At 43.7% G+C, this 24,997-nt stretch overlaps 1 protein-coding gene across 10 annotated transcripts in view; it reads left to right on the top strand.

Annotated features, from left to right (window-relative positions):
• Positions 1-1,678: 1,678 nt before the first annotated feature.
• JADE1 (jade family PHD finger 1) overlaps positions 1,679-24,997 on the top strand; it is a 61,281-nt gene continuing 37,962 nt past the window's right edge. For 2 of the 10 annotated variants that reach the window (XM_059168849.1, XM_059168835.1), the window contains exons 1-2: positions 1,755-1,816; positions 19,405-19,482. In XM_059168849.1, the coding sequence (XP_059024832.1) occupies positions 19,477-19,482 (6 nt within the window). In that variant the 5' untranslated portion in view covers positions 1,755-1,816; positions 19,405-19,476. The other 8 variants (XM_059168828.1, XM_059168840.1, XM_059168820.1 and 5 more) reach the window with 7 other exon arrangements.

Genomic DNA, 24,997 nt, shown 5'->3' with positions numbered 1-24,997 from the left:
CAGGAAGGCTGGCTGGAATTTAGAAAAGTTGCAAAAAAATTGGTTGAAGACCGAGAAAGAGATATGGAATAAATGACCCAGGGAACTGATAACTTCCAACTGCCCAGGGCCTCTGCTGGGCACTTTTATGGAGCTTTCTCTTTCCTCTTAACAACCCTTTAGGTTAGGAGCTGTTAACCTCATTTTATTACTCATGAAGCAACTGAGGGTCCAAGAAGTTCTATACTTTATCCCACAGCCATACAAGTTGGTCAACTGGTAGAGCTAGATCCAATGTGGTCCGTCTGGCTATGAAGCCTGTGTTCTCTTACTTCTACAGGAGAGTATGTGTAAGGTGAACCAAGGAAGGTAGCAACAACTGCCGTGTGACCTAGTGATAGTAATAATGACAGCATAGTGCTTTATTTATGTCTGTAATCTCTGAACACGATTAAATGAGCCTATGAAATAGGACTGACAGGTGTTACTACAAACAGGAGAGGAAGATATGAGACTTAATACTTGAGATTTCCTTTGGCTTCCTCGTTTTCTGAAAAAGTATGGAAAGGCTCAGTTAGTTTTGTTTTGCAACATTTATCAGATTATGTTCTTTTTTTTTTTCTTAGATTATTGTGTTCTTGATGTAGGTGGATAGGTTGGTGTGTGATTGTGTGAAATCAAACCTGGTATCTTCAGAAGAATTCTTCCAGCAGATAAGGATGCCTTTAGGTTCAATATCCAATTTTGTAATTAGTGACCACTGTTCACATTTACTGAATGGGAGTTTTTATCTGCACCAAGGTTTATTTCCTTTGAAGCTAAATGACATATACACACTCGTTTGTTTTATGTTGACCTCCGCATGAATAAGTAAATTTGTATTCTGTGGAAAATCAGTTATTTCTACACATAAATAACCTCCAAATAAACCTCTGATGACTAATTTTATGTTAGTCTGCAATTCCAGTTTAAGATTTCGTCTCCATTTTCTGATCTGGAAGGCAATGTCCAGTTCTGTAATCCTGTGAAATATAAAGCTGGTGTCCATTTACAAATAATCATTGTCCTCTAATGAATTAATCCTCAGTTGCAATTATCAGTTCGATATAAAGTTGGGTAAAGATGCAGTCCGTCTCCAAAACTGGATTCTCTGTATTTAAAAACGTCATTGTAATTCTCAACTCCCTAGAACTGTTACTACAAAAGAACTATTTATTTTGCCGTTCAGCCTAAAAATAAAACCTTTCACCCAGATTGCACACTTTTAATAGTCACATTGGTATCTAAATAATTTTAAACTAATTTGAAAGAATCCATTTCTAGGTGCAATGAGATTAGATCAGAGTTGGAACTGGGGCAGTTTGAAGAGGGTGATCTGAGAGCCCACCTCCCTGCTTGGAAACACCTCAAGAATTTCTAGACTCACAAGGGAGGTGAGGGAAGAGATTTTAAAAGCTGAACAGTGCCACTCTTTGCCAGCTCCCGCGGACGAAGGCCCAGCCGGCTGCGGCGAGGACCGCGAAGAGTTAACGAGGGACGGAGCCCCCCGCGCTGTGGACTCCCCGCGCGCTCCCTCCGCCCTCGTGTCCCCACCCTCTCGTTTTGGCAAGGGATTAAAGTGCTCCCCCCTGTGGCAGCAGTGACCCAGAAATGAGTTTGATTCACAGAGCCCTTCCTCCATAACAAGCCAAACGCCCGTCCGAAAGTGCCTCCCTGCGCGAGTGCCGAGTGTGAGCGCGCCGGCGAGAGCAGGGGCCCGCCCGGCGCGGCCAGAACTCATGCAGCGCGGCGCGAGCGGCGTGGAGCCCAGCGCCTCCGCCGAACCCTTCCGCAGCAGGTACGCGCGCGGGCCGCGGGGGGCGCGCGGGGGGGGGGGCGCGCCGCGCCTGTGCCCGCGCGTGTCCGCGTGTGGGTCCGTGTGCGCGTCCCGGTACCGCGGCGGCGGCGGCGGCGGCGGCGGCGGCGGCGGCGGCGGCGGCGGCGGCGGCGGCGGCGGCGGCGGCGGCGGCGGCGGCAGTGGCGGCGGCGGCGGCTGCAGGACGAGCCGAGAGGCTCAGCCATATTTGATGGTTTTGTTGCTTTGCTCGGGAGTTCTCGGGAGTAATTTAGTGCCGAAGGTCGCTGCCTAGTGGAAATAATATAGTACGTCATTAATATGGCGCCAAAAGATTGGGTTCTCGATATGTAGCGAGGAGGGAGGGCAGGCAGCCGCCGAGCGCAGCGTTACTATCCCACCAGTAACTTGGGCACTGCTGGGGCGGGGGCCAGAGGAGGAGGAGGAGATGATTTTTGGATCCTGAGAATTGATCTGTGTTGGATCAGTAAGTTTAATTATGATTAATTTTCAATTTTGGGGGGGGGGCTGAAGACTTAGAGCTTTTTTCTTCTTTCGGATTTGCGAAGAACATGCGGTTTTCAGGTGAATCACCATTTAAACGCGTTTGGGAACAGAAGCCCAGTTTAGTTGGCTTTAGTTGATACAATTTTTTAAAAAGCCAAAGCGCATTAGGCTGCATGAAAGTGGAAAGCATAGTAGCAACTTGGTAGACAGATGGCAATGGCAGAACGCAGGTCCGCGTACATATATGAATCCAGAGTGTGTGTGACCGTGGTGGCGGGGGGACGACTATATTTGTCCAAACATAGGTGTGTGTGTGTCTGTGTGTGTAGGTCCATCTCTGTAGGGTGGCCGCAGCAGCCCTGGCTCTTGTCACCGCGTCACCACATGTCCAAAATATTCTTTGCATCAATTCAAGGGCAGTGAGCAGGGGGTGTAGGGACAGCTTGGCAATTAGATTCTTCCAAATTGGGTTTCCAATAATCAGATCTCTGACTTAAAGCGAGACTGTCTGTAAAGTGTAAAACCCTTCATCGGTGAAATTAGGAAGGAGTTGCATTCGTAGAGCAAAGTACCGATTAACCATGAACTTAAAAACGGATTGCAAATTGCAACCTTTGGCACCATCTGCAAATTGTGGGGGTGGGGTCGCTTGGGCTTCCCTGCCTTAAATGAACGTGCAGTGTGTACCCCGGGACTGCAAGTTGCAAAGCCCTTCAGTGCACGTGTCTGGTGCCTGTGAGTGTGTGTTTGTGAGTTGGGGGCTGTTGTTTGGTAGCCAGCAGGCTTTCCGGATTGTTGGCGCTGGCTTGCAAATGCGGGAGAGGGATGGAATGTGGAATGTTGACCAGGGAACCGAATCCTGTCGGAACGGTCCCATTTGCTGGAGAAATTCGATCCCTTCCACCTCCTTCCCGCTCCCCCCCGCCCGCCTGCGGGCAGGAGGCGGGGCCGAGGACGCGGCTGCTGCTCAAAGTGGCGGAGCGCGGCGGCGGGAGGCAGGTGCACGGCACCCGCCAGTGGGGGTGTCTCAACTTCCGCGGGCGTTTAAATAGCAGGCTCTCTCCCCTCCCACCGGTAATAGGTGACCTGGCGGCCGAGGGCGGCGGGGGGAAGGGGACGGGGGAGACCCGGGAGCGAGCCTCCGTGGCACGTGGGCAGGTGCTGGGTGGCCCCGGGGCCAACTTTTGTAGCCCGCCTCTGGCGTTGGAGGAGAGGCTGCTCCATGTGGAAATGGGGGCGGGCGGCGGCCGAGGTGCTGCTTTCTTGGCCGCGGCCGGAGCGTCACCTAACGGTCCCAGAGGCGCTGCCGCGGGGCCCGGGGTGGGGGGCTTCGGGGGCGGGGACGCCCGGCCCGCCGCGCCCGCGCCGCGGGAGCCCCGCACAAAGCCTGCGGCGCGGGGGCGTCCGCCGCGCCCCCGCCTAGGGAACGGCCCGAAGCCCGTCGCCGTCCCCGTGCCGATTCCGGCGGGCGGCCGCAGGCGTTTGTTTGTTGGTTCCGCGCCGCCTTCCTTGCCGGATGGCTTCCTGTGACAGAGGTGATACACAGTTTCCAGAACTGTCTGGGGGCGGGAGCGAGAGCAGGAGCCGAGCCCGCTCGGGGCTGCTCGCCGCCGCCGCCTCTCCCACCTCACAGCCGTTTCTCGCCGGCGCGCCCGCCCCGGCTCAAAGGTGCCGCCCGGGAGGGACTCGGGGAGGGGGACGGCGCGGCCGTTTCCAGCGGCGCAAGTGGCTTCTGGACGCGAGGGAGCGTTTGATTTGCAACTGGGGCCGAGCGGATTGGTGCAGCTGGCGGCGGCGGGGCGGGAGGAGCGGCGGCGGCGGCGGCGGGGGGTGGCCACTTTCAAATGGAGAGGGCGGCGGCGGGGACGCCGCTGCGGAGGGAGCGGGGCTTGGTTGCGCCACGAGAAGGTGTCATCACTGCACCGGGGCTAATTCCGGCGGAGGTGCCGGGAGTTACTTTCCCCTCCTTCCGCGCTGTTGTTTCTGTCGCCTCGGGAAGAGGAGGAGGAGAGGGAGGAGAGGCAGGCAGGGAGGGAGGGGGCGGTGCCGCGCTGAGCCGCGGCCCTGCGCACACCCTGGCGGGAGGCGGGAGCCGTACGAAGCGTTCTCCGGTGCGGGGCGGTGGCCCGGCTCCCCCCACCCCCGACCCACCCCGGGATTTCCCCCTCTCCTCTCCAGCCTTCTTCCCCACAGCGCACCCTGCACTCCTCCCTCCCACAGGGCTCGGCGACCCAGGGCCCTCCACCCCCGCCTCTCGCCCCGGTTCTCCCCCACTCCGACCCCTCCCCCCACCGACAGGGCTCCGGGCTTCCCGACCCTGGGCTCCCCCTCTCGGGCGCGCGGGGGCGGCTGCAGCCCCGGCGCCCGGTGAATGCAGCGAGCAAACAAAAAAGCGGGCGATTTAAACGTGCCTTCGAAACCCGTTAGGAATGCGTCGTCACCCGGAGACCGTTTAAAAGCTGCTGTGGCTGGCTTTCTAGTAACGAGGAGACGGGCGCCCCACCTCGCTTCGGCGGGGGCGAGGGTCCGCGGTCCTCCGTGTAGTCCGCCCAAGAGGGAATTGAAATTTTCTTTTCGTAAAACGATAGCTGCAACTGAATGACACGACAGCAACATTTTTAGGGAAGTGGGAGAAAATCTGAGGTTTCCATTAATAAGGAATGCGTAGGGGCTTATTTTCCAAAGATTTTTATTAGTGAACTGTTTTTCCGTTTTAGGAAACCCACTGTGAAAGAAAGCCTTAATCTTTGGTTACTTGTAGTTCAAGGCTTTCATTATCTTTAAAAGCTGATGAGCTATTTTTATAGTTCTAAGGTACAGGGAAATTATTTCACTGAAAGCTTGTTTAATAGTGGTCCACAATGGTTAGAGATTACTACAGGAAGTTGCATTTTGATCAGATCACAGCTGATCAAGATTTAAGCACTTCTAGGTAAAGGAAGAGTTCTACATAACCATACTTAGAGACAGATTTAACACTTTAGGTACAGTAATTGTAGTGAAGTGGGTAACATGTTGGGAGAGAGAGAGGGTGTTTTAGGGGTGACATTTAATAACAAAGATCTGAACCCGGAATTTTATTACTTATTTATTCCAAATATTTCGGTCTCATTTAATGTCCCTTTTAAATTAGATGACTTCCTGGTTGGTATTTTGCTTTTCTTAAGTTTGTGTATTTTTATATTTGTATATGAATTGGCATCTTTGATGTCTGCAACAAGTAAAATTTTCAATTATGTGTTTATTTTCCCCATATCTCCCTTCATTTTTATGGTAGCCAGACAAAAGGGAGTTGCCTGATAGGCTGTAGACCTTGAACTTGATTCCATCTTAAGCTCAAGATCGGAAGCTGCTTTTTTGTAAGAAAAGTTGGATGGGCTGCCTTAGAAATTTTAACTATGACAAAGCTAGGTGTATGTTCATTTAAAAGGAGAAAAAAAGTTTATCTAATTAGTTCCTCCTTCCTCCCTTAACAGGTTTTAGCCTATAATGAGCGGTTTAGCCTTTTATTAGTTACTAAGGTTGAAAGAATAGCTGTAAGGAGAACACTGAAAAATAGTAAGTGTGCTTGAGAATGAGAGGAGAGGAAAAAACTCTTAGGAGTTTAAGGAAATGTTTCATTTTAAAGGGACTGTTGTTTAGTTCAGAGGCTTGGGGGGAAAGATTGGCCAAAAACTTGGAGAACTTGGAATGAAACAGATCTGCATGTGAATTGTCTATAGTAGGCATTTAATAAATAACAGATTTTTGACTTTTAGGAGCCCTTAGTGACCTAAAGTATTATTACAGAGGTGGTGTTACATGTGTGTTGTTGGAAATCAGAAAATACAGAGAAGCAAATAAACATATTCCTGCTATCCAGAGATCACTGATCACCACTGTATCACTGTAGATAACTGTCTGTGCTTATATATGTAGTCTTAAATCAAAATGAGATCATACTCTACATACAGTTCTATAAAGATTTTTTTTCCTCTCCCTTGTCTGCCAGCTAGGTAAATTTTCATCTCTATTACTGGGGTATATTCAGATATCCTCAGTTGGCCCTAAAATATAATGGCAGCTTTGTCTAAATTAATACTGTCCAGCTGAGGATCAATTATTGCATCTGGTGATTATTTCCCATAAGTAGATTTTAATCTGTAGTTACTTTTTGACAGAATATCTTACATTGTGTAATCAAGCCTTTGGAATTAATCATGACTGGATTTTTAAAAAGTTAAAAATGAAAATCGCATTTTATTGTAATTTGGGATTACATTTGGAAATTTCTTGCTTGAAAAATACTTTGAAGAAATTTGCCTGACGTTTTTATCTGGAGGCTTGTTGGGAAAAGAATTATCAACTGTTTGTTTCAGTACTGAGGTGGTTGGAACAGCAAACATCAAGATCTCAAACTGATCATGTCCTGTATCTACGATTTGTGAGGAGTAGGAAAAAGGCATATGAATCTCAGTTTGCTTACTTCCTGTTGTGAAGCTCTTGGCTTTTTTGGTATTGTGGGACACCCATTATACCATTGCAGTAAACAGTCTGTCAGATTGTGCATTGTAAACCCAGTTTCCCTACAAGGTTAATAAAATAGACATCTTGGCCAGTACATTTTGCTTTTTATTTGGATTGGCATCAAAAAGTTTGGCTCAGTTGTTCAGTTATACCAGTATTAAACTTCTTTCCTCCCCTCTTGGTAAGTTAAAACATTGGTATCATATTCAACAGTACATTAAAAATTTTTAATTTTTATTTATTTATCTTTAAAGATTTTATTTATTTATTTATTTATTTGACAGAGATCACTAGTAGGCAGAGAGGCCAGAGAGAGAGGAAGGGAAGCAGGCTCCCTGCTGAGCAGACATGGGGCTCCATCCCAGGACCCTGGTATCATGACCTGAACCTAAGGCAGAGGCTTTAACCCACTGAGCCACCCAGGTGCCCCTAACATTTTTTTAAAAATTTAAAATAAAGGGTGGCTTTGCTTGGAGTTATTAGTTCTTAGTATCAGAAGCCTGGCAGGAAACTTAATAAGAGTATTTTAATTCCCGAGACAAGTTATTTCCTTGAAATTATTCCTGTTCAGTCTGTTTTCTCCATTTTCAAGATCTTGCAGTGGCTTATGTGATTCATTATTTAAAATTTGGACAGTTAGTACATTACTTGTAGTATATGATATTTAGAAAGTTTGAGATTGATTTGAGAGTTTATTGTCATTTGCCTGGCATACTTATATAAAAGTATTGGTCTGTGATCTTGAGGGGTGTTAGGTTTTAGGTTTTTGTATTTGGTGGAGTAAGTTCCCTGCATTCCTTAAATATGCCAGGGCGGCCTTAGAGAGCCTTTTTACTTTTGAGTGGAAGTGGCATCTTGTCTGCAGGTTTGGCTTAGGGTCAAGTATCCTCTGAGTCCAAACAAAATGTAGTGTAAGAGGATATTGCTCCTGACTCTGGTGATGTTATTGTGGCCATCTCTGGCCTAGGCCTTGAATGATTACTAATAATGTCATTCCTCACCTGAAAGCGACAAAAATATTACCAGACATGGGATGGAAAACTTAGTTGTTGGGCAGTTGCCATTCTGTAGTAACTGTGGACCAATGGTGTATGATGTGCAGTTAACAAATGTTCAGGATCAAACTTGATTACTCTAAAACCAGTTCAGTATTTACTTTTTGCTTTTGATTCTCCAGGTGGAATCAAAACATAATTAGGTGATTGAGGATAGTTGAAGTTCATTTTTAAAAATATCTTGGGTTTTTTTGGGCTTGTTTGAGGAAGGAATTAAGCCACAATATTCTCTTGTTGTAAAAACACTCAAAATTGGCAGTGGTATATATATGTATATGTAGTATTGATTAGTGTTTGCACAGAGATTTTATGAAATCTCCTGACAACTTCTAAGACTGATTTTAAATGACGATTTCAGTGGTGAGAGTCCAAACTGAAAAGTAAAAGGAGTATGTATATATATATATATATATATATATTTTTTTTTTTTTTCCTTCTTCTTCTTACTCCTTACTCCAGAGTAAGGAGCAAGAATTAGCAAGGGTAACAAGTTGCTGGAATTGGAGTGGAAGTATATGGTTGGTTTTTGTTTAACACAAGGTACGCTAAACATTATTTAAGATTTTTTCTTGATTACTCATGGTCATCTTTACAGGTATCAGTTATTTCAGTGTTGAAATATAATGGGTGCATTTAAGATGTAGAGGCTGAGTACTAGTGGCTTATAACTTCTTTAAAGTCAAGCGCACTTGAAATCTGAGGCCTGTAGAACCTCTCCCCAGAAAAATTGAGTTGCACTGAAATTTGTGTGTCATTTCAGGGATTTGGGGGATACTTTTAAATGTATTGTTGGAATTCCATTTTACTGTTTAAATTCTGGTGATTTCTTTTTATGATTTCTCTCTGATACTTTCATATCCTTGTTAGCCATGTATTCTTAAAATGCCTGTCTAGAACAGTCTTTTTTTTTTTTCCTTATTGGTTATTGGCTTAAAATTTAAGTAAGAAATGTGTTAGAAGTTATTATAATTTATTTTTTATTAAAGATTTTATTTATTTATTTGACAGACAGAGATCACAAGCAGGCAGAGAGGCAGGCGGAGAGAAAGGAAGGGAAGCAGGCTCCCTGCCAAGCAGAGAGCCTGATGTGTGGGGCTTGATCCCAGGACCCTGAGACCATGACCTGAGCCCAAGGCAGAGGCTTTAACCCACTGAGCCACCCAGGCGCCCCAGAAGTTTTTTTAATTTAGTGTGCACTGGCCCCAAGTAGGAGTCTTCAGGGGTTTGAGAAAAAGTCACAGGTTTCTAGACATGGTCTTTAATTTGCTTAGAGCATCCCCATCTCTCTTCTCCCCTTTTGAGTCTTCCCTGTTCTAGTTAAAAACTTCCTGAGGAATGAGTGTGTCTGATCCTTAACTTTGTAAGCTTTAAGGCACTTATTTGCCCAGGACCTGGTCATTGATTTACATTTCACTAAACATACATGATGCTTGTTTATAAGCATAGTACCAGTATGTTGATTTGTAGCAGAGATCAGTACAGTCTTTGCAGAGAGCCAGACAATAATTATTTTAGGTTTTGTGGGCCTGATCGTCTCATAAAACTGTTTAACTCTGCTTTTCTAAGTATGAAAGCAGTCTCGGTGGACAAAAAAAATTAATGAATGAACATGACTGTGTTCCAATACAACTTTATTTGTGGATAGTGAAATTTTGAATTTTTCTTAATATATCATGAGATGTTCTTTTGACTCCCCCTCTGGCCCCCCCCCCATTTAAATATGTAAAAATCATTTTTAGTTCTGGAGCTAGACAAAAACAAGCTGTGAAATTCTGATTTATATTGAGCCTAACCATTACCTGGTCACCATATTGTTCCTGTTGGGGCTAAGTTACCTTTCTGTTGGGAACCTGAAATAAGCTGAAATCATAAAAAACAACAAAAAAAACCCAAGTTGGTTTGATAAATACAGAGGAAGTTTGCTAGTCTGAGGGCTGTGGTTCTTAATTTTTTTGTTCTTAGATTCCACTTGAGGATAGAATTTATACCATGGGCCTTTGTGTACTTGGGAAAGCACACTTAGGTAGTCACACCCTCCCAAGGGACCCTGGCCAAGAAGCCTCATGTAAGGGAATATGGATTATAGACTGGAGTTCCCTGCAGAGGGAGTTTACCTGTTTCCAGGTAGGATGTGTGTGTCCTCCGACCGCTCCAAAGCTAATGCCTGCTGCTCAGAGGACTCATACCCTCTGTGATTAGTGTTCAGGAAACTACCGGCACACTCTTCTTCCAGCTCTACCTTTTGTGTGCTCCACCAGGCAGAAGGACATTTACAACTGTCTTCATATCAGCTTGCCAGGAAACCATGTTTCAGTTTCTAAGTTAACAGACTGTTTTTCATTGATTATTTTCATTGTCTGCTCCCTGATAATATATAGTTTGTGGCCTTAATCTTTAGATAGTATCTTTCTAAATCATAGTCAGTGTCTAGGAGGGGAGAAGCCTATGGTGTAGGCACTGGAATGCCCACTCACCTTGGGAACTGGTCTTTTGTTTGGAGACTGGCTTTGTTCTAGATCTGTGTGTTTTTGCTCATGCTGCTTAACCTCTCCAGAATTCAGTGTATTCATCTTTAAAATTAGGAAAAGTGGATTAAATTATCTCTGAAATGTTTTCTAATGCTGCAGCCATTTTATGGGTTTCTTTTTGGGAAGATTTCCTGCAAACCCAGTCCATGGGTGAGACTCTTTTTTCAACCTTCAACTCAGAGTACTTTTTGAGACCTTGTTGCTGGGTTTTGAGACCAACTTTATGTGTCAGTGATCATAATAACAAGACTTGTACAATTGTGATAATGTTTGTTCTCATATGGAACTCAGATGATGTGTAAGTGCTGTTTTTGTTAAGTGTGCTATCCAGGTCTTAAAACATACAACATTGGGAGTCCCCCCCCCCCCCCCCCAACAGTATTTTAACAATTTTTGGTGACTTAACATTGTTAGTGGTAACAGTTTCTGACAACTGGCTATAATTGAGGAGTAAAGTCCTCAAAACAGTTGCATTTCAATCTGTGCACAGTGTTAATTGTCATTAGCCGGTTGAGTCTGGTTTCTGCAGAAGCTGCTTTTTATATCCTATATAAGAACATCTGGTTTAAGCATTTAAAAATCTTTTAAAATTACCCTGTATACACTTTGCATTTATTGACTTATTCTTACGTGGGCAGAGTGAGGGTTTGTAGACTTCCTTTCTATCCTTACCCTCACCTTTGTTCATGTAGAAGTATCTCCTGTTACCATTTGGTTTTTCTAAAAGTGTTCTCTACCTTCAGGGGACTTTGAGACTTTGAGCTGGTGTGTGTATGTGTGTTATATAAATTAGAATTTGGTGCGTGTGTGTCTGTGTATGTATGTTACGTAAGTTAGAATTTGGTTCAGAAACCCCAGGGTAGACTGGAACACAACTTCTGATTTCAGTAAATATTCTAGGAAAAAAAAAACTTTTAGTTTTTCCTGGTTAATTGTTTAAAAAAAAAAAGTGTAAAGAGGGTTAGGGCATATGGGGCAAATAGGCTTTATCTCATGAATTCTGACTGAGTGGTGGTAGCACTGTGTTAAGAAGGATTCTGAAGTCATGTCTGGTCTTGTGGAAAAGAATGACCTAATTTATTAATGCCTGTCATGGGTGGAGGAAATGGCCTGTTTGGTAGCCATCTCTGGAATGTAGCTTTTTTTATTTTTTATTTTTTTCCAAAATAGTAGTACTCTTGCAATGGCCAGGAAGTGGAAAGTTTATTCTTTAAAGGTAGTTTAAACCCTAGTTTTCCTGTCTAAATTAATTTTTTCTATTCTTATTGCATATATTTTAGTGACCTGCTACTAGTAATGGCTGTTCTTACGTGTTTTGAAAACTTTTGCTTTTAAGTAAATAATGAGTGGGTGATAATAGCATTTTATGGTATTACCCTGTTACCTTTTTTACTTTTTTCCTTCTGTACTACTATTCCATCAAATATTCTTTAGAAGGCAGGCATAAATAAGCCTTTGGTACCTCATAGTTTATTGATGGCTGCTTCTTTTAGACTTGGTGCTTCACATGGGACTCAGAAGTTGTGCTCCCAGGGTCTTTTTTTTTTTCTTTTTAAAGATTTTATTTATCTATTTGACAGAGAGAGAGAGAGAGAGAGATCACAAGTAGGCAGGGTCCGCTGAGCAGAAAGCCCGATGCGGGACTCAATCCCAGGACCCTGAGATCATGACCTGAGCCGAAGGCAGTGGCTTAACCCACTGAGCCACCCAGGCGCCCCTAGATCTTTATTTTTAAGATTTTATTTATTTATTTGAGAGAGACAGACAGAAATAGTGACAGCATGACTGGGGAGGAGAGAAGCAGGCTCCCCGCGGAACAGGGAGCCTGACCTGGGTCTCAGTCCTAGGAGTCTGGGATCATGACCTGAGCTGAGGCTCCTGCTGAGAATATAGATAGAACAGAAGAGACTTTTGAGTAGATAGAAGTAGGGATAGAAGCTCAAGATTGGAGGCCATGGTGACCAGCTGCCTTTGTTGTTTGGATGTGAATTCCGTTATTCCCACGTCAAGGGAAGTTAAATAAATTCTAAATACAGATGATTGGAATGTTTTGTCATAGCTGCTCTTCAGTTGCTATCTCTAATTTGAGTCAGTGATTACAGAGACCTGTGAGGGGTTTGATTGTTTTTAGAGCTCATAAGCAGGGATTGGATTATTTATAAATTTGGCAGATGGGAACTGCTTGTGATTTGTTAAAAACCACTCAAATTTGTAAATTCTTTAAAATCTTGAAAAAATTTTATTGACTTTTAAAGGCTGAGTTTACAAATCATGAAGAATTTACAGTGAACTAAGGCATTATAGCACTTAGGCTTTTATTAGTAATGTTTGTACGAATAAATAATGTAGTCATGATTATCTGGTCAGTTATAATCTTTTTTGGGAAAGGTGGTTATTTATTGCTAATATAAACTCTACTGAATATTTTCAAGTGTGACATATTCACAAAAGCTCTATAGTAGCTTAGGCAGCATTTTTTTAAAACAGATTTTGATATACGACATTATAAAGGACATTTTTAAAAAGTTCCCATTTTAGGGGGTTTGAAATATTTGGACAAGGTTAAAACTTTAACACTTAAAATCTAAGCAGTTTGTCATTTACATCAAATATATGATTTTTTTTTTTTTTAACCAGATCTAACCCTTGCTTAAAGTGAGGAAGCTGGATTTGAGTTATAGTCACACTAGTATTTTTAGACTCTCAGTGAGCATATGAATTAGATAATGTTGCCAATTTGAAAACTTCCAAGCAATTAATGTTGTTCTTTAAAAACAGGTAAGAAACCAGCTGGATTTCTTTCACATTCATTTGGGAATAGAAAATTACTATCAAGTATAGATCATTATTATATTTGGATACTTTGTTACACTGGGTATTGTGTATGCCACAGAAGTTAAGAAGGTGACTTTTTAAGAAAATACAAGTTTTTTTTTGATTTGTTTTGTTTTTAAAATAGGGGGGTATTCAGTAACTTAGGAATCAAAGTATCAATTACATAATGTTTAAAAATAATATCCAAATTGTATGAACTTATCGAACAGAAAGGAAGTAGCTCATTATAAAATACTTTTTATGTAACCATGAGTTGGTGTCTGAAAATATTCTCCTTTATATACATTTTTATATTACACATTTTCTGAATACATCTTTAAATATAGTACATTTAGGTATCAGATTAACTTTGACAGGAAATGGAAGGACACCAGTAAATTTAGAGATAATATGATGGGGGTACCTGGGTGGTGTAATTGAGTGTCTGACTCTTGGTTTCGGCTCAGGTCATGATCTCAAGGTCTTGAGATCAAGCCACACAGTGAGCTCTGTTCAGTGGGAAGTCTGCTTGAGATTCTCTTTTCTTCTCCCCTCCTGTTCATGCTTTCTCTCTCTCTCTCAAATAAATAAATCTTTAAAAATAATATAACAAGAATAACACCAGTTAAATGTCAATTAGATATTAAAGTGAAAGCATCTCAAATTCTGTAAAGCCAAGTGAGCATAAGATACACTTTGTATATGAGAACTCAGTCATTCATCCAATAGTTTATTTTCAAATACAGTATATTTATTTATTCATGAGAGACAGAGAGGGAGAGGGAGGCAAAGGGAGAAGCAGGGACCCCCCAATGTGGGACTCGATCCTGGGACTCTGGGATTGCGACCTGAGCCGAAGGCAGACGCTTAACGGACAGAGCCACCCAGGTGTCCCCACTAGTTTATTTTAGTACATAGCATTTTTTTAGGTGATAGCATAGAGAAGTCCTTACAGGTGTTTAATTGAGTACCTTCTAGAACTTCTTTAGAGTGAAATAAGAATGAGACATAATGGCTAATACTTTGAGGAAGAAGCCTGACTTTCTACCTATGAGCTGTAAGATAATTAAAATCACTAGGGTGTAATCCTTACTATAACTGTAGACTTTATAGCCTGATAAATGGTCTTGTTATGCCACAGAGAGTAATTCTAGTAACTGGACAGTTTCTTTTCCTCAAATATTGGACCCTCTTTCCCAGGAATAGCACTGAATAAACATCTTCAAATTCTTAATTATCTCATTCCTTTTTTAAACCCCTTCACTCCTTATCCCGGAAGTCATTTCTCATTCTTTATTCCTCAGAATCACATACCAGTCATGCCTCCCTGGGACCACACCCAGGTCACTGAACTTGTTCACTCTTCAGTAAATTCCTGAGCCACCTTGGGAATGGATTCCTTCAGCTAATGGCTGCTCTTAGCTTCCGGGCATGCTGATGTATTTCCCCCAGTTTCAGTCTGAGGAATTTCAGGGTACCTTGCTATCTCATTTATGTATGCCGTGTCCCACTGTAATCCTTGAATGACAGTCAAGTAACCTTTATAGCAGTTACTGCAGTGAAGCCACTTGTCTAGTTTACCGTATCATCTGTTGGGCCATTTCGGATCCTGTTCACCCTATCTTGGGTATCCAACTCAATACAGATTTAATTGAATTAATATAGTAGTTTATCCACTCATTTTAACCTGTGTGAAGAGAAGATTGAAGGAGAGTGGTTTGCATGTAATGTCCACAAGGATGGTAATATAAATAGTGCCTATGCTTGGTGAGGAGTTGGTGCCTAGTTGTCTTGGCATGCCCCTGCCTGCAGTGGAGGTGCCTGGAGATTGGCACTGGATACATCCAGCCAGGGTCTTTAGCCAGGGACTTGGCCTTTGACTTGGCCTTTCCAGGCAATGTTATTATAATCAGGCTTCCTAGGTAGTCTTCTTCTCTTTGGACAAAGTCCCAAATTTCTAATAATTAGTATTTTTATCTGCCTAGCTGTTCTGCTTCTCATGGCAAAGGGATACTCCAGGCTCTTGTAAATTGCGTCCTCTTGAGTCACTTTTGATGAAACCAGGCAGAGTGGGTAGGGACTGAACCCAGATTTCTGGGTGTTTTTTATTGTAGCTGTCCTGAGGCTATTTTATGCAGGACCCTCTCCATGGTGTCTTATTTTCATATTTAATTAAAAGAGGATCTCTGTTTGTTTGTTTTTTTAAAGATTTTATTTATTTATTTGACAGATCACAAGTAGGCAGAGAGGTAGGTGGAGAGGGGGAAGCAGACTCTCCGTTGAGCAGAGAGCCGGATGCAGGGCTCCATCCCAGGACCCTGAGATACCTGAGCCAAAGGCAGAGGCTTAACCCACTGAGCCACGCAGGCGCTCTGAGGATCTCTGTTCTGAAGAACTCTGTAAATTTCTAGAGACACACATATGGCACATTTAGGTGCTCATACAAAGCAAGAATTGATTATTGAAGAAAGTAACACATTGAAAAGCAGGGTGAAAAAGTTTTTAAAACAAGATGGAATGAGTGGTACAAAATGTAAGTGCTTGTAATTGGAATGGTAGACCATGCTTACTGGCTTTTTGCTGAGGCCCCCAGAGGAGAAGAAGGGCAGAGAAGCCAGTGTTAGCAGAGGAACGGAAAGAGGCCTGGCGCAGCAGAGGCAAGCCTAGATGTTAGGAGAGATGCTTGGGTAGAGTTGTGAGGGGCCAGGTGGCAGAAAACTTATGAGTTTCTGGCTGGACTAATTTGTAAGTGTGCAGCAGACGGAGAGATTTGTATAAGGAATGACTTGATGTGGTCACCTATTAGAGAAGATTAATTTATTGTAATAATCAGAAGGGGTAAGAGATTGCAGGCACAGAGAATGAAAGGGAGGTGCTTAAAGCTATACAGATTTAGGTGTTTGAAGACAAATCGGTGAGGCAGAGTTAGGGGAACTTGAAAGAGTCCTACATTATGAATCAGTAAGGCTCGGCAATAGGATAAAAGATAAAAAGGAAAGTGTACTAGTAAACACTTGAGCAAATAGTAAGATTCTGGTTATGAAGATGCTGTGCAGAGTAATATGGTATGTTACATGTATGTTGACAGATATTCCAGTGCTTTTTCCAGAATGTTGTGCTTCTACTTTTGGCTACCTCTCCTTACTCTTTAGGACTCTGCTCCGGCAATTTGTCCCTGGCTCCATCAAGCTCTGTTCCTGCAGAGCCTTGTGTCTACTACTGTCAAGCACTAACCGTGACTGAATTTCTGTTGACTGTCCCCAACCAGACGTGTTCATGGGGTGTGTTATACGCTATTATATCTTCTTGTGCTTTCTCTAAAGTGTTCTTTTAATTATTACTTACTACACTATCGTCTAGATAATAATCAGCCATGCCCTAAAGAGTCCCCAAAGGTAATGATGAAGAGGGCCCTCTGTTTCTCACACTCGCTTTTATTGGTCAGATGTTTGAAGCATACCACCACTGTATTGTGTATCTTGAAGATACTAAAGTGTACTTTGATTTCTTGACGCAGCAAGTAACCCCAGGTGAGAGAAATCAGCCTGATGTCAAGGTTTAAGTGTATTAGAGAACAGAGGAGGAGATTCTGCTGGCACTAACCCCTGTTACTGTGCCAGGTTCCCTGGAGAAGTATAATATAGCATTCTCAACCTTCATTTCTCAACATCTTTCAGGGTGGATGAAAATGGAATGCGTTAGGAGGAAAATACTATTTTTATTCTTCTTTTACTTGCATAATTTTGCTTGAGAGAGTGTTTATATATATGTGTTTAGGAGCATCATTCTATTTTGGCCAATGCTGGCATTTTTCATTTAGTTGAACTGGGTGTTTTCTCTGGGGTTGTGTTTGAAGGCTAGGAGGAACACTTTTTGACTGAAGAGGATGCTAAGTTCTTCAAGCTCTTTTTAGGTAAATTTAAGTTGTTTGAGTTAGTGGAGATGTGATCAGCACTGGTTTTCTTGTGTCTAGTCTGGGGTGGGAGCTACATCTCTTTTGGGTCACATCACACCCTTTTTTTCTTCATTTCTTTTTCTTTTTTTTTTTTTTTTTTAAAGATTTTATTTATTTATTTGACAGACATAGGGAGAGAGGGAGCACAAACAGGGGTAGTGGGAGAGAGAAAAGCAGGCTTCCTGCTGAGCAGGGAGTGTGTTGTGGGCTCCATCTCAGAACCCTGGGATCAGGACCTGAGAAAGGCAGATGCTTAATGACTGAGCCACACAGGTGCCCCACACCCTTACTTTTTTAAGGAATTCCTCTTTAGGTAGCCCTTCCTTCTTTGTTCCTTACTTTCTTCTTCCTTCATTCCTTCCTTTTTTAAAGCTGCTTGGTGTAAATAGGCTTTGGGGAGCTTGAAGCTGTTTTTAGGAAAAAATGGTCTTTTGCTTTATCCTCTTCTCCCTGTGCCTCCTGTTGGAAGGGAAACAGGGCTGCCCTCCCTGGAAGGTTGGAGGACGTTTAGCTGTCAGTAGTTGATGTTTTTGGCATGTGGTGACTGGGCAGGAAAGACAGTCCTTCCAAGTGGGGAGTTGGCCACAGATGTTTGTGGACGCTTCTGACTGGAATTGGCCTGCCCCAGGCCAAGTTATAGATTGCTGAGTGTTAGTTATGGGTGAATGGAGCTCTGCAGAAAAGGGATGGGTGGGTTCTAGGACTATGACCCCGCCCCCATGGTATGAAACCTTAGGGCACAAGGTAGCCCATGACCCAGATCCCAAGTCCTATCTGGGCTGCCACTTGGTAAATTGTTTTATTAATGGTTTTTGAAGAATCAGTTTGTGAACAGAAGCCCACAAAGCTTAACTGGTGTCTCGGGGAGAAAATATAAAGTGTTGGAATTACAGATTAGGGGCCTAACATTTGAGTCAATCATATAGGTCTCTTTTGTAGGTGGGAACTACACTGTGTAGACTACAGTGTATGATGGATTTCTGCCTTTTTTGGTCTGCTCTTTAGTAGGTCCATTTAGAGTGGAGCTTTGGGTTTCTAATTTCTATCTTGTTCTAACACAGTGGTTCTCCACATTTTAACCCACACTGTTCCTGTGCTCTAGGCTACAAGAAACATACCGCATTCCAATGCTCTGATTCCCAATGAGGAGGATCTTGGGATGTACTTTTCTTGAGGGGCTGGGTGTGTACTTCTGACTTGAAAAGTCCTTTTCTCTCATCAGGAATCATTGCCCTGCAGTAAGATCAAGTTCCTAAAAATACCAAGGGAATCAGTAATTTCAGTTTGGGAAAGCCTTTTGGATTTCTTTGGAGAGCCGCCTGTGCGAATATGACCAGGGAATCCATCTTTATAAGTTCATTGACTGGCTTTTAGTCTCAGGTCACTGTCTGCTAAGTAGAGTCTCTTACCAGGTAATGCTGGAGGTCTATTATCACTGGGAAGGAGTTAGCAAGAGCAAGTTGGGCCAGGTGTCTGTCTGGCTAGGTTAGGTTGGACCAGGCTGTAAGGAATTGGGTGAAGTTCAGTGAAATAGGATTTGGTGTGAACTTGGGGGAGGAGCTACCTAAACTTTTTTTGATTTCATTCCTCACAAGTAAAGGGGAAGGGGCAGGATCAGCTACTATGTCTGGTTCCTTCCTCATGGAGCTTTGAATGCCAAGGGGACGGAGATGGCTGGAGGAGATCATTGCTTTCCTAATACCCCATTTATTTTGTTCCGGCAGCTCCAGGTTATTTGGCTTTTAGGATTATTAGCAAAATTTGCCTGAGAAGCATAATCATGCCCAGTGCAGTGTAAATATTCACACATTCAGGCACAACCTCCTCCCCATCCCCCATATACACACGTAAAATATGAATCTGTCTGTAGTGAGGAGGCACTGTGCTCATTGCTGCGGGTTTCTTTCTGCTTTGCTTGCTGCCAGTCAGCTAAAAAGACTCCTGGAGTAGTTGTAGTGATAATGTCACTGGAACTAGAGAGAAACGTGGCACCTTTAGGAGACCTACTGATTCGTGACTTCGCCACCCCTCCCCCTCTTTGAACCTGTTCTGTTAAAAATTGCACCTAATTATGTATCTTTGGTCTTTTGGCTGTTTACAATTCAAATGCTACTTAAAGCCAATTGTTTGCTTTTGTATGATGTAAATCCTGGGCTGCCATCTGAAGCACAACTTGATGATTGTGTATTATCATCTTGGGTTAAGTGCTGTCTCATTGCTTTGCAGGCTGCCTGCTGTTTCCCGGGGAGATCATGAAACGAGGTCGCCTTCCCAGCAGCAGTGAGGATTCTGACGACAATGGCAGTAAGTCCTGCTTTGTTGTTCTTGGAGCCTACCCGGGTTTGGGTTGGTGTAGAAACATGATTTTTTAATGTAATGCTTTAAATAGCTGAGGCCCTTCGCATATCAGGCAGGTCAGAGAAAGCCAAGGCCTCTGAGTGTGAGACTGCAGGTCTGTAACCAAGTCTTTCTGGTAAGGTTGACTGTAGGCGGGCATTCCTCAGACTTCCTGTTTGTTATCCAAGGGTGAACAAGCCAGTTCCAAGAGTCCCTGGCATGTCTCTTTTTCCTAAACATCATTTATAGCACTTAGACCTGCTATTTATGAAGAGGGAACTTAATTGAAACCAGTTAATTATCAACTAGTCCAACCTGAGACAGGGGGTAGATTGAGTGTGATGTGAGAATATTAAGTATAGGTTTTTAGTGAGGCAAGAGTCCATGCTCTTCACTTGACTTTTAACGTGACTGTATTTAATACTACTCCTGTCTGCATCTCTGCTCTCTGGCATCCTCGTATTTTCACAGTGCAGCTGAGAACCAGAAGTTGGCTTCCAGGCAGTCAAAATAAATGTCATACAGCTTCTGTGTATTGAGAAGCTAACATACTACTCAAAAGAGCTCTTCTCAGATAACAAGGGAATTTTGTACCTAGCACAGTGCCTGAGCTCCAGCCTGTTGGCTTATGTTTTAGGTTACATATGAAACTAGGGAAACCTGCTTGCTCTGCTGCATGATGGGAAAGGTATTAGGCTGCTTTCAAGGAACTCTATCTTAGACATACATAAAATCTAGGTCTGACAGTCATTAGGGGAGTAACAGAGATGTCTCTTTGACGCTTGTTGGAAATGTGTGTGTGATATATATATATATACATATACACACACAATATATATAGGCACAAATTCAGAGGACATGAGGACCAGGGAAACACAGGATTGACATTTGGACAGGTCCTGAAGGATGAAATAGTTTTTAGGCAAACAGGATTGTTTTCCGTTTTCTGGTCTGGAAGTCTTCAGCAGAGTAAAAGCTGTAAATTATAGAGAGCAAGGCTTTGCTGGTAAAGGTGGCCACATTGACAGCCATGAGAAACCTACTGGAAGGAACCATGAAAACCAGAAGACCTCAAACACGGCATTCTGTAGGGGGTTTTGGGGACAGGCGTGGGGCAGTGGGATGTAGATTTGGTGGCTGTTGGAGCGGCGTTGGGTGTGTGGGGTACATGGAATGCTAAGTTGTGACAAGATCATGCAAGGCTGGGTTTGACAAGCTAGGGGATCGGGGACTTTGGGGGCAGATGGTAGGAGCTGCTGATGTTTGGCACAGGGGAAGAGTTAACTGGGTGAAGGAAGGAGAGGCATGGAGGTTTGGGGGCTGCAGAGAGTAGGGCTTCCCTTTAATTTCAGGGAGAGGTGTTGAGGGTGGGTGCCCAGGCACAGGCAGCTAAAACCACTTGGGAGAGCCCTTGGGAGAGCCTTCTGAACTTCTTAGCGCTTGTCTGTACACAGCCCTCACTACCTGTTTTTTGCTCTGATATTTACTTAGGCTTTTTACTCCTTGAGGCAAAAACATGCTGATATTTCTCTTCTGCCCCCTGTGGTGCCTATCAAAGTGTTCTCAGGAGTCATAAGTACTCAATAAATGCTTGCTGTTTGCTTGAATACACAATTTTGTCCTACAGCAATTTTAAAAATGTCTTGCTTTTTAGGATCAGAATTAATCAGAAGAAGGTTTTATGAATTACTTTCACATACTAATAATGCTGGATACAAAGCTTGGAGTCCTGTTTTAATATATTTTTTGGCATTAAGCAGCAGGTTTATGCTCACTGTGTTTGCTCTTGTTGCTGCTTCATCTCTTCCCTGAGAGAGCTGGGTTAGAGGAGGTTCTCTCGGAGGCACCTGGCTGGCTCAGTCGCTAAGGCATGCAACGTCTAGTATTGGGGTTGTGAGTTTGAGCCCCACATTCGGTATAGAGATTACTAAAATCTTTTTTTTTTTTTAAATATTTTATTTATTTATTTGACAGAGACAGAGCAAGAGCGGGAACACAAGCAGGGGGAGTGGGAGAGGGAACAGCAGGCTTCCTACTGAGCAGGGAGCCCGATGCGGGGCTTGATCCTGGGACCCTGGGATCATGACCTGAGCCGAAGGCAGACGCTTAACCGACTGAGCCACCCAGGTGCCCCCCTGAGATTACTAAAATCTAAAAAGAAATGGAAGACTAGGTTCTCCTGGAACATTCTCTCAGACTTATAGCCTTTCCCTCTCTGGTCTAGAGCTGCCCAACAGGATGGAAATGTTCTTATCTGCTGTAATTGAGGAACTCTAGGTTTTAAGATTTTGTTTAGTTTTAATTAATTAAAATGTACATTAAAAGAAGTTGCATGTGGCTACTGACGACCATGTTGAACAGTGCAGTTGTGGGCCATGGCTCAGTCTATTCCTCAGCTGCACAGAGGATCCTGATAGTCCCAGAGGCCCTTGTATGGGTCTGTTTGAGCTGCCAGAACAAACGGCCACAGACTGGGTAGCTTAAGCAGCAGGTAATTATTTTCTCACGGTTCTGGAAGTCTCATATCAAGTTGTCAGCAAGCCTGGTGTCTTCTGAGGCCTCTCTCCTTGGCTTGCCTTCTTACTGTGCCCTCACACCATCTTCTGAGCATGTGCATCCTTGGCATCTCTGCGTCTAAATGTCCTCTTAAGGACATCAGTGAGATAGGATCAGAGTTAACCCTAATGACCTCATTTTAGCTTAATCACCCCTTTAAAGGCTTTTATCCAAATGTAGTCACATTTTGAGGTACTGGGGGTTAGCCTCCAACATAAGAATTCTTGCAGCCCTAGAAGACCAGGTATTTCACCTAAATAGGATTTTCCACCTAGAACTCTTGTTAGAACAGAAGGAGGAAAAGAGTGCCCAAGTTCACCAAAATGTGTCCATCAAAAGTCACCTTAATGGGGGGTGCCTGGGTGGCTCAGAGGTTAAAGCCTCTGCCTTCGGCTCAGGTCATGATCCCAGGATTCTGGGATCAAGCCCCACGTCGGGCTCTCTGCTCAGCGGGGAGCCTGCTTCCTCCTCTCTCTCTGCCTCCTTGTGATCTCTGTCTGCCCCACCCCCCCAAAAGTCACCTTAATGGTTTGACAGCCATTTTCTACTTCTTCTTAATACATTCCTGTCGGGGCTCCTGGGTGGCTCAGTGGGTTAAAGCCTCTGCCTTTGGCTCAGGTTGTGATCCCAGGGTCTTGGGATCGAGCCCCACGTTGGGCTCTCTACTGGGCAGGGAGCCTGCTTCCCTTCCTCCCTCTCTGCCTGCCTCTCTGCCTACTTGCGATCTCTATCTGTCAAATAAATAAATAAGTCTTTAAGACAAAAAAACCCACACATTACTGTCTGTGCTGGCCTCCCTGAAGAAGGTAGAGTCGGAGCATTAAGGAGTATTAATATTAACAGAGGGCTGGAGGGTTAAACTAGGTAGACCACAAAACTGGGTTCTGTCCCACTCAGGCTAGATGAGGAGATCATGACAGCACTACTAGAAGGTAGGTGGGCTATCCTTTTGTCATATACTTGGTTCAGTATAAAGTGTATGTTGATGCTGTAGTACTGGACTGTCTGTCCAGGCTTAATGATTTGGTAATTATGGTAGACGATGATACAGTAAACAAACAGGTCTCATTAAGTACCCTTGGAATCCCAAAGCTTATAAAAATACGTACATATGGACGCCATGGAATACCCTTTCAAACCCTCTCTGAGGGCAGTTGCTTCACAGCAGAGGCCTCTGGTACCAGTTGGTTTATTTACGTTGGAGCCCATCTTTTTGTGTAAGCCCATGGTGGTTTGATTGGGGTGCTTTCTGCCCTTGGAATGCGGTCCCTAGAACTAGTCCCGCCCTCAGGGAGGTCTGGGCACTTGGAAAGTCCTGATTGCAAGAAGGGTTGGGTGTGTGCAGTGGCTGCGCCCCAGCCTCTCCAGCCTGCAGCCCTGACAGAATTTTGGCAGCAGTTCCCAGCCCAAAGCAGAACTTGTCCAAGTGGAGGAGAGGCAGCTGCAGACGTCAGTGTGGGGCCACAACACCAGCCGCAGCCACGGCGGGGCCCTCTTGGCCTCTGGGCTGGAGTCCTTTGCTTTGTTTTCTGGCCTGATCCAGGGGAATACCAGTGTGGTATTTACAGTTGGGGATGGATGGGCATTTTCTGTGCCAGTGCAAGCCCTCATCCAGCTGCAGTTGGAGTTGTTGAAGCCTTTCTCCAGGTGCCCTGTGGAGGGCTGCCCTACAGTTAGACAGAATAGCATTGGGGTGTTCACAGGCTGTGCCTTGTAATAGCTGGACTCCTGGGACTGGGTGGCCCTCATTAGGTTGAAGTAACATATTGTGCCAGGGTGTGGCCCCGGGAAACAAACCCTTCATTTCCTGCTTTCCAGCCCAGGATCCTCTGTCCTTCGGAGTTTTGGGCAAATGTGGGAATGGGATCCACCAGCTATTGTCAGTATTTCCAAAACCTGAAGGAGATTGCATTTTTTATCTTCAGCAAAGCTGCAGAGGCTAATTAAAGCATTGAGTGTCCTTTCTTTTGGCAGGAATTATGGATTGTTATCTCAGGCCAATTAACAGCTCTGATCACCATTCTTCTTTTTTTTTTTTTTTTCTGTAAAAGTAAGACAAGAATTAAATATTACTTAATGAATACTGTCCATTTGGCACACTTTTTTTTTTCTTTTGAAAATATGAGATTTTTGGCTGGAATAAGGGAGCCAAATGTAAATGATGTTTTTGGGTTTTTTGGGTTGTTTTTAAATGTGCCTCTCAAAGACACAGAGGGAAAGGAAAAAAAAAAATCTATCTATCTATTTATTTATTTATTTATTATGAATAATGAGAGAAGTGTGCTGACACTTTAAAGTTTTTCCTGAAGTTGTGAAGCAGAGCTTCGTTTTCCTATTGAATTTCATAACTGTCAGAACTGTTGACTTCATTGTGGGAAGGCCTGGAGAGTGTTGCTGGGGATCTGGAAACCAGGTACCTTGCGGACCCTCTGGTCACCTAGTTTCCACACCTGTACTAGCCCTGAAAAATGTCGTCTTATCCAGTTAGCAGCTGAGCCCTGCTCCATCACCTGTGATGATGAATGTGCAGAAAAAGAGTGCTGAGCAAAATTCAGACCTACTAATTTTGAATTTAGTAACTCAGATTGATGAGTGGTAAACATAAAGTTATGTGAGGACTTCAGTTTTATTCCAGCTTATAGGTAAACAATGAGAGAACAAAATTTTAGTGGATGAAATATACTTCTGCTTTGTACCTCTATGTCTTATTGCATTTAATGAGTTTCCTTCCATCTTTCCATAACTTGCTGTCATTTTCTTAATTCAATTGGCTGTGCTTTGTTACCTTCATGCAGGTCTTTTTTTTTTTTTTTTTTTTTTTTTTTAAAGATTTTATTTATTTACTTGAGAGAGAGACAGTGAGAGAGAGCATGAATGAGGAGAAGGTCAGAGAGAGAAGCAGACTCCCCATGGAGCTGGGAGTCCG

This window comes from Mustela lutreola, chromosome 1 (genome assembly GCF_030435805.1).
Source record: "Mustela lutreola isolate mMusLut2 chromosome 1, mMusLut2.pri, whole genome shotgun sequence".
Taxonomy (NCBI): domain Eukaryota; kingdom Metazoa; phylum Chordata; class Mammalia; order Carnivora; family Mustelidae; genus Mustela; species Mustela lutreola.
Note: the sequence above shows the minus strand (reverse complement) of the source record. Positions and strands in the feature narration are given on the sequence as shown.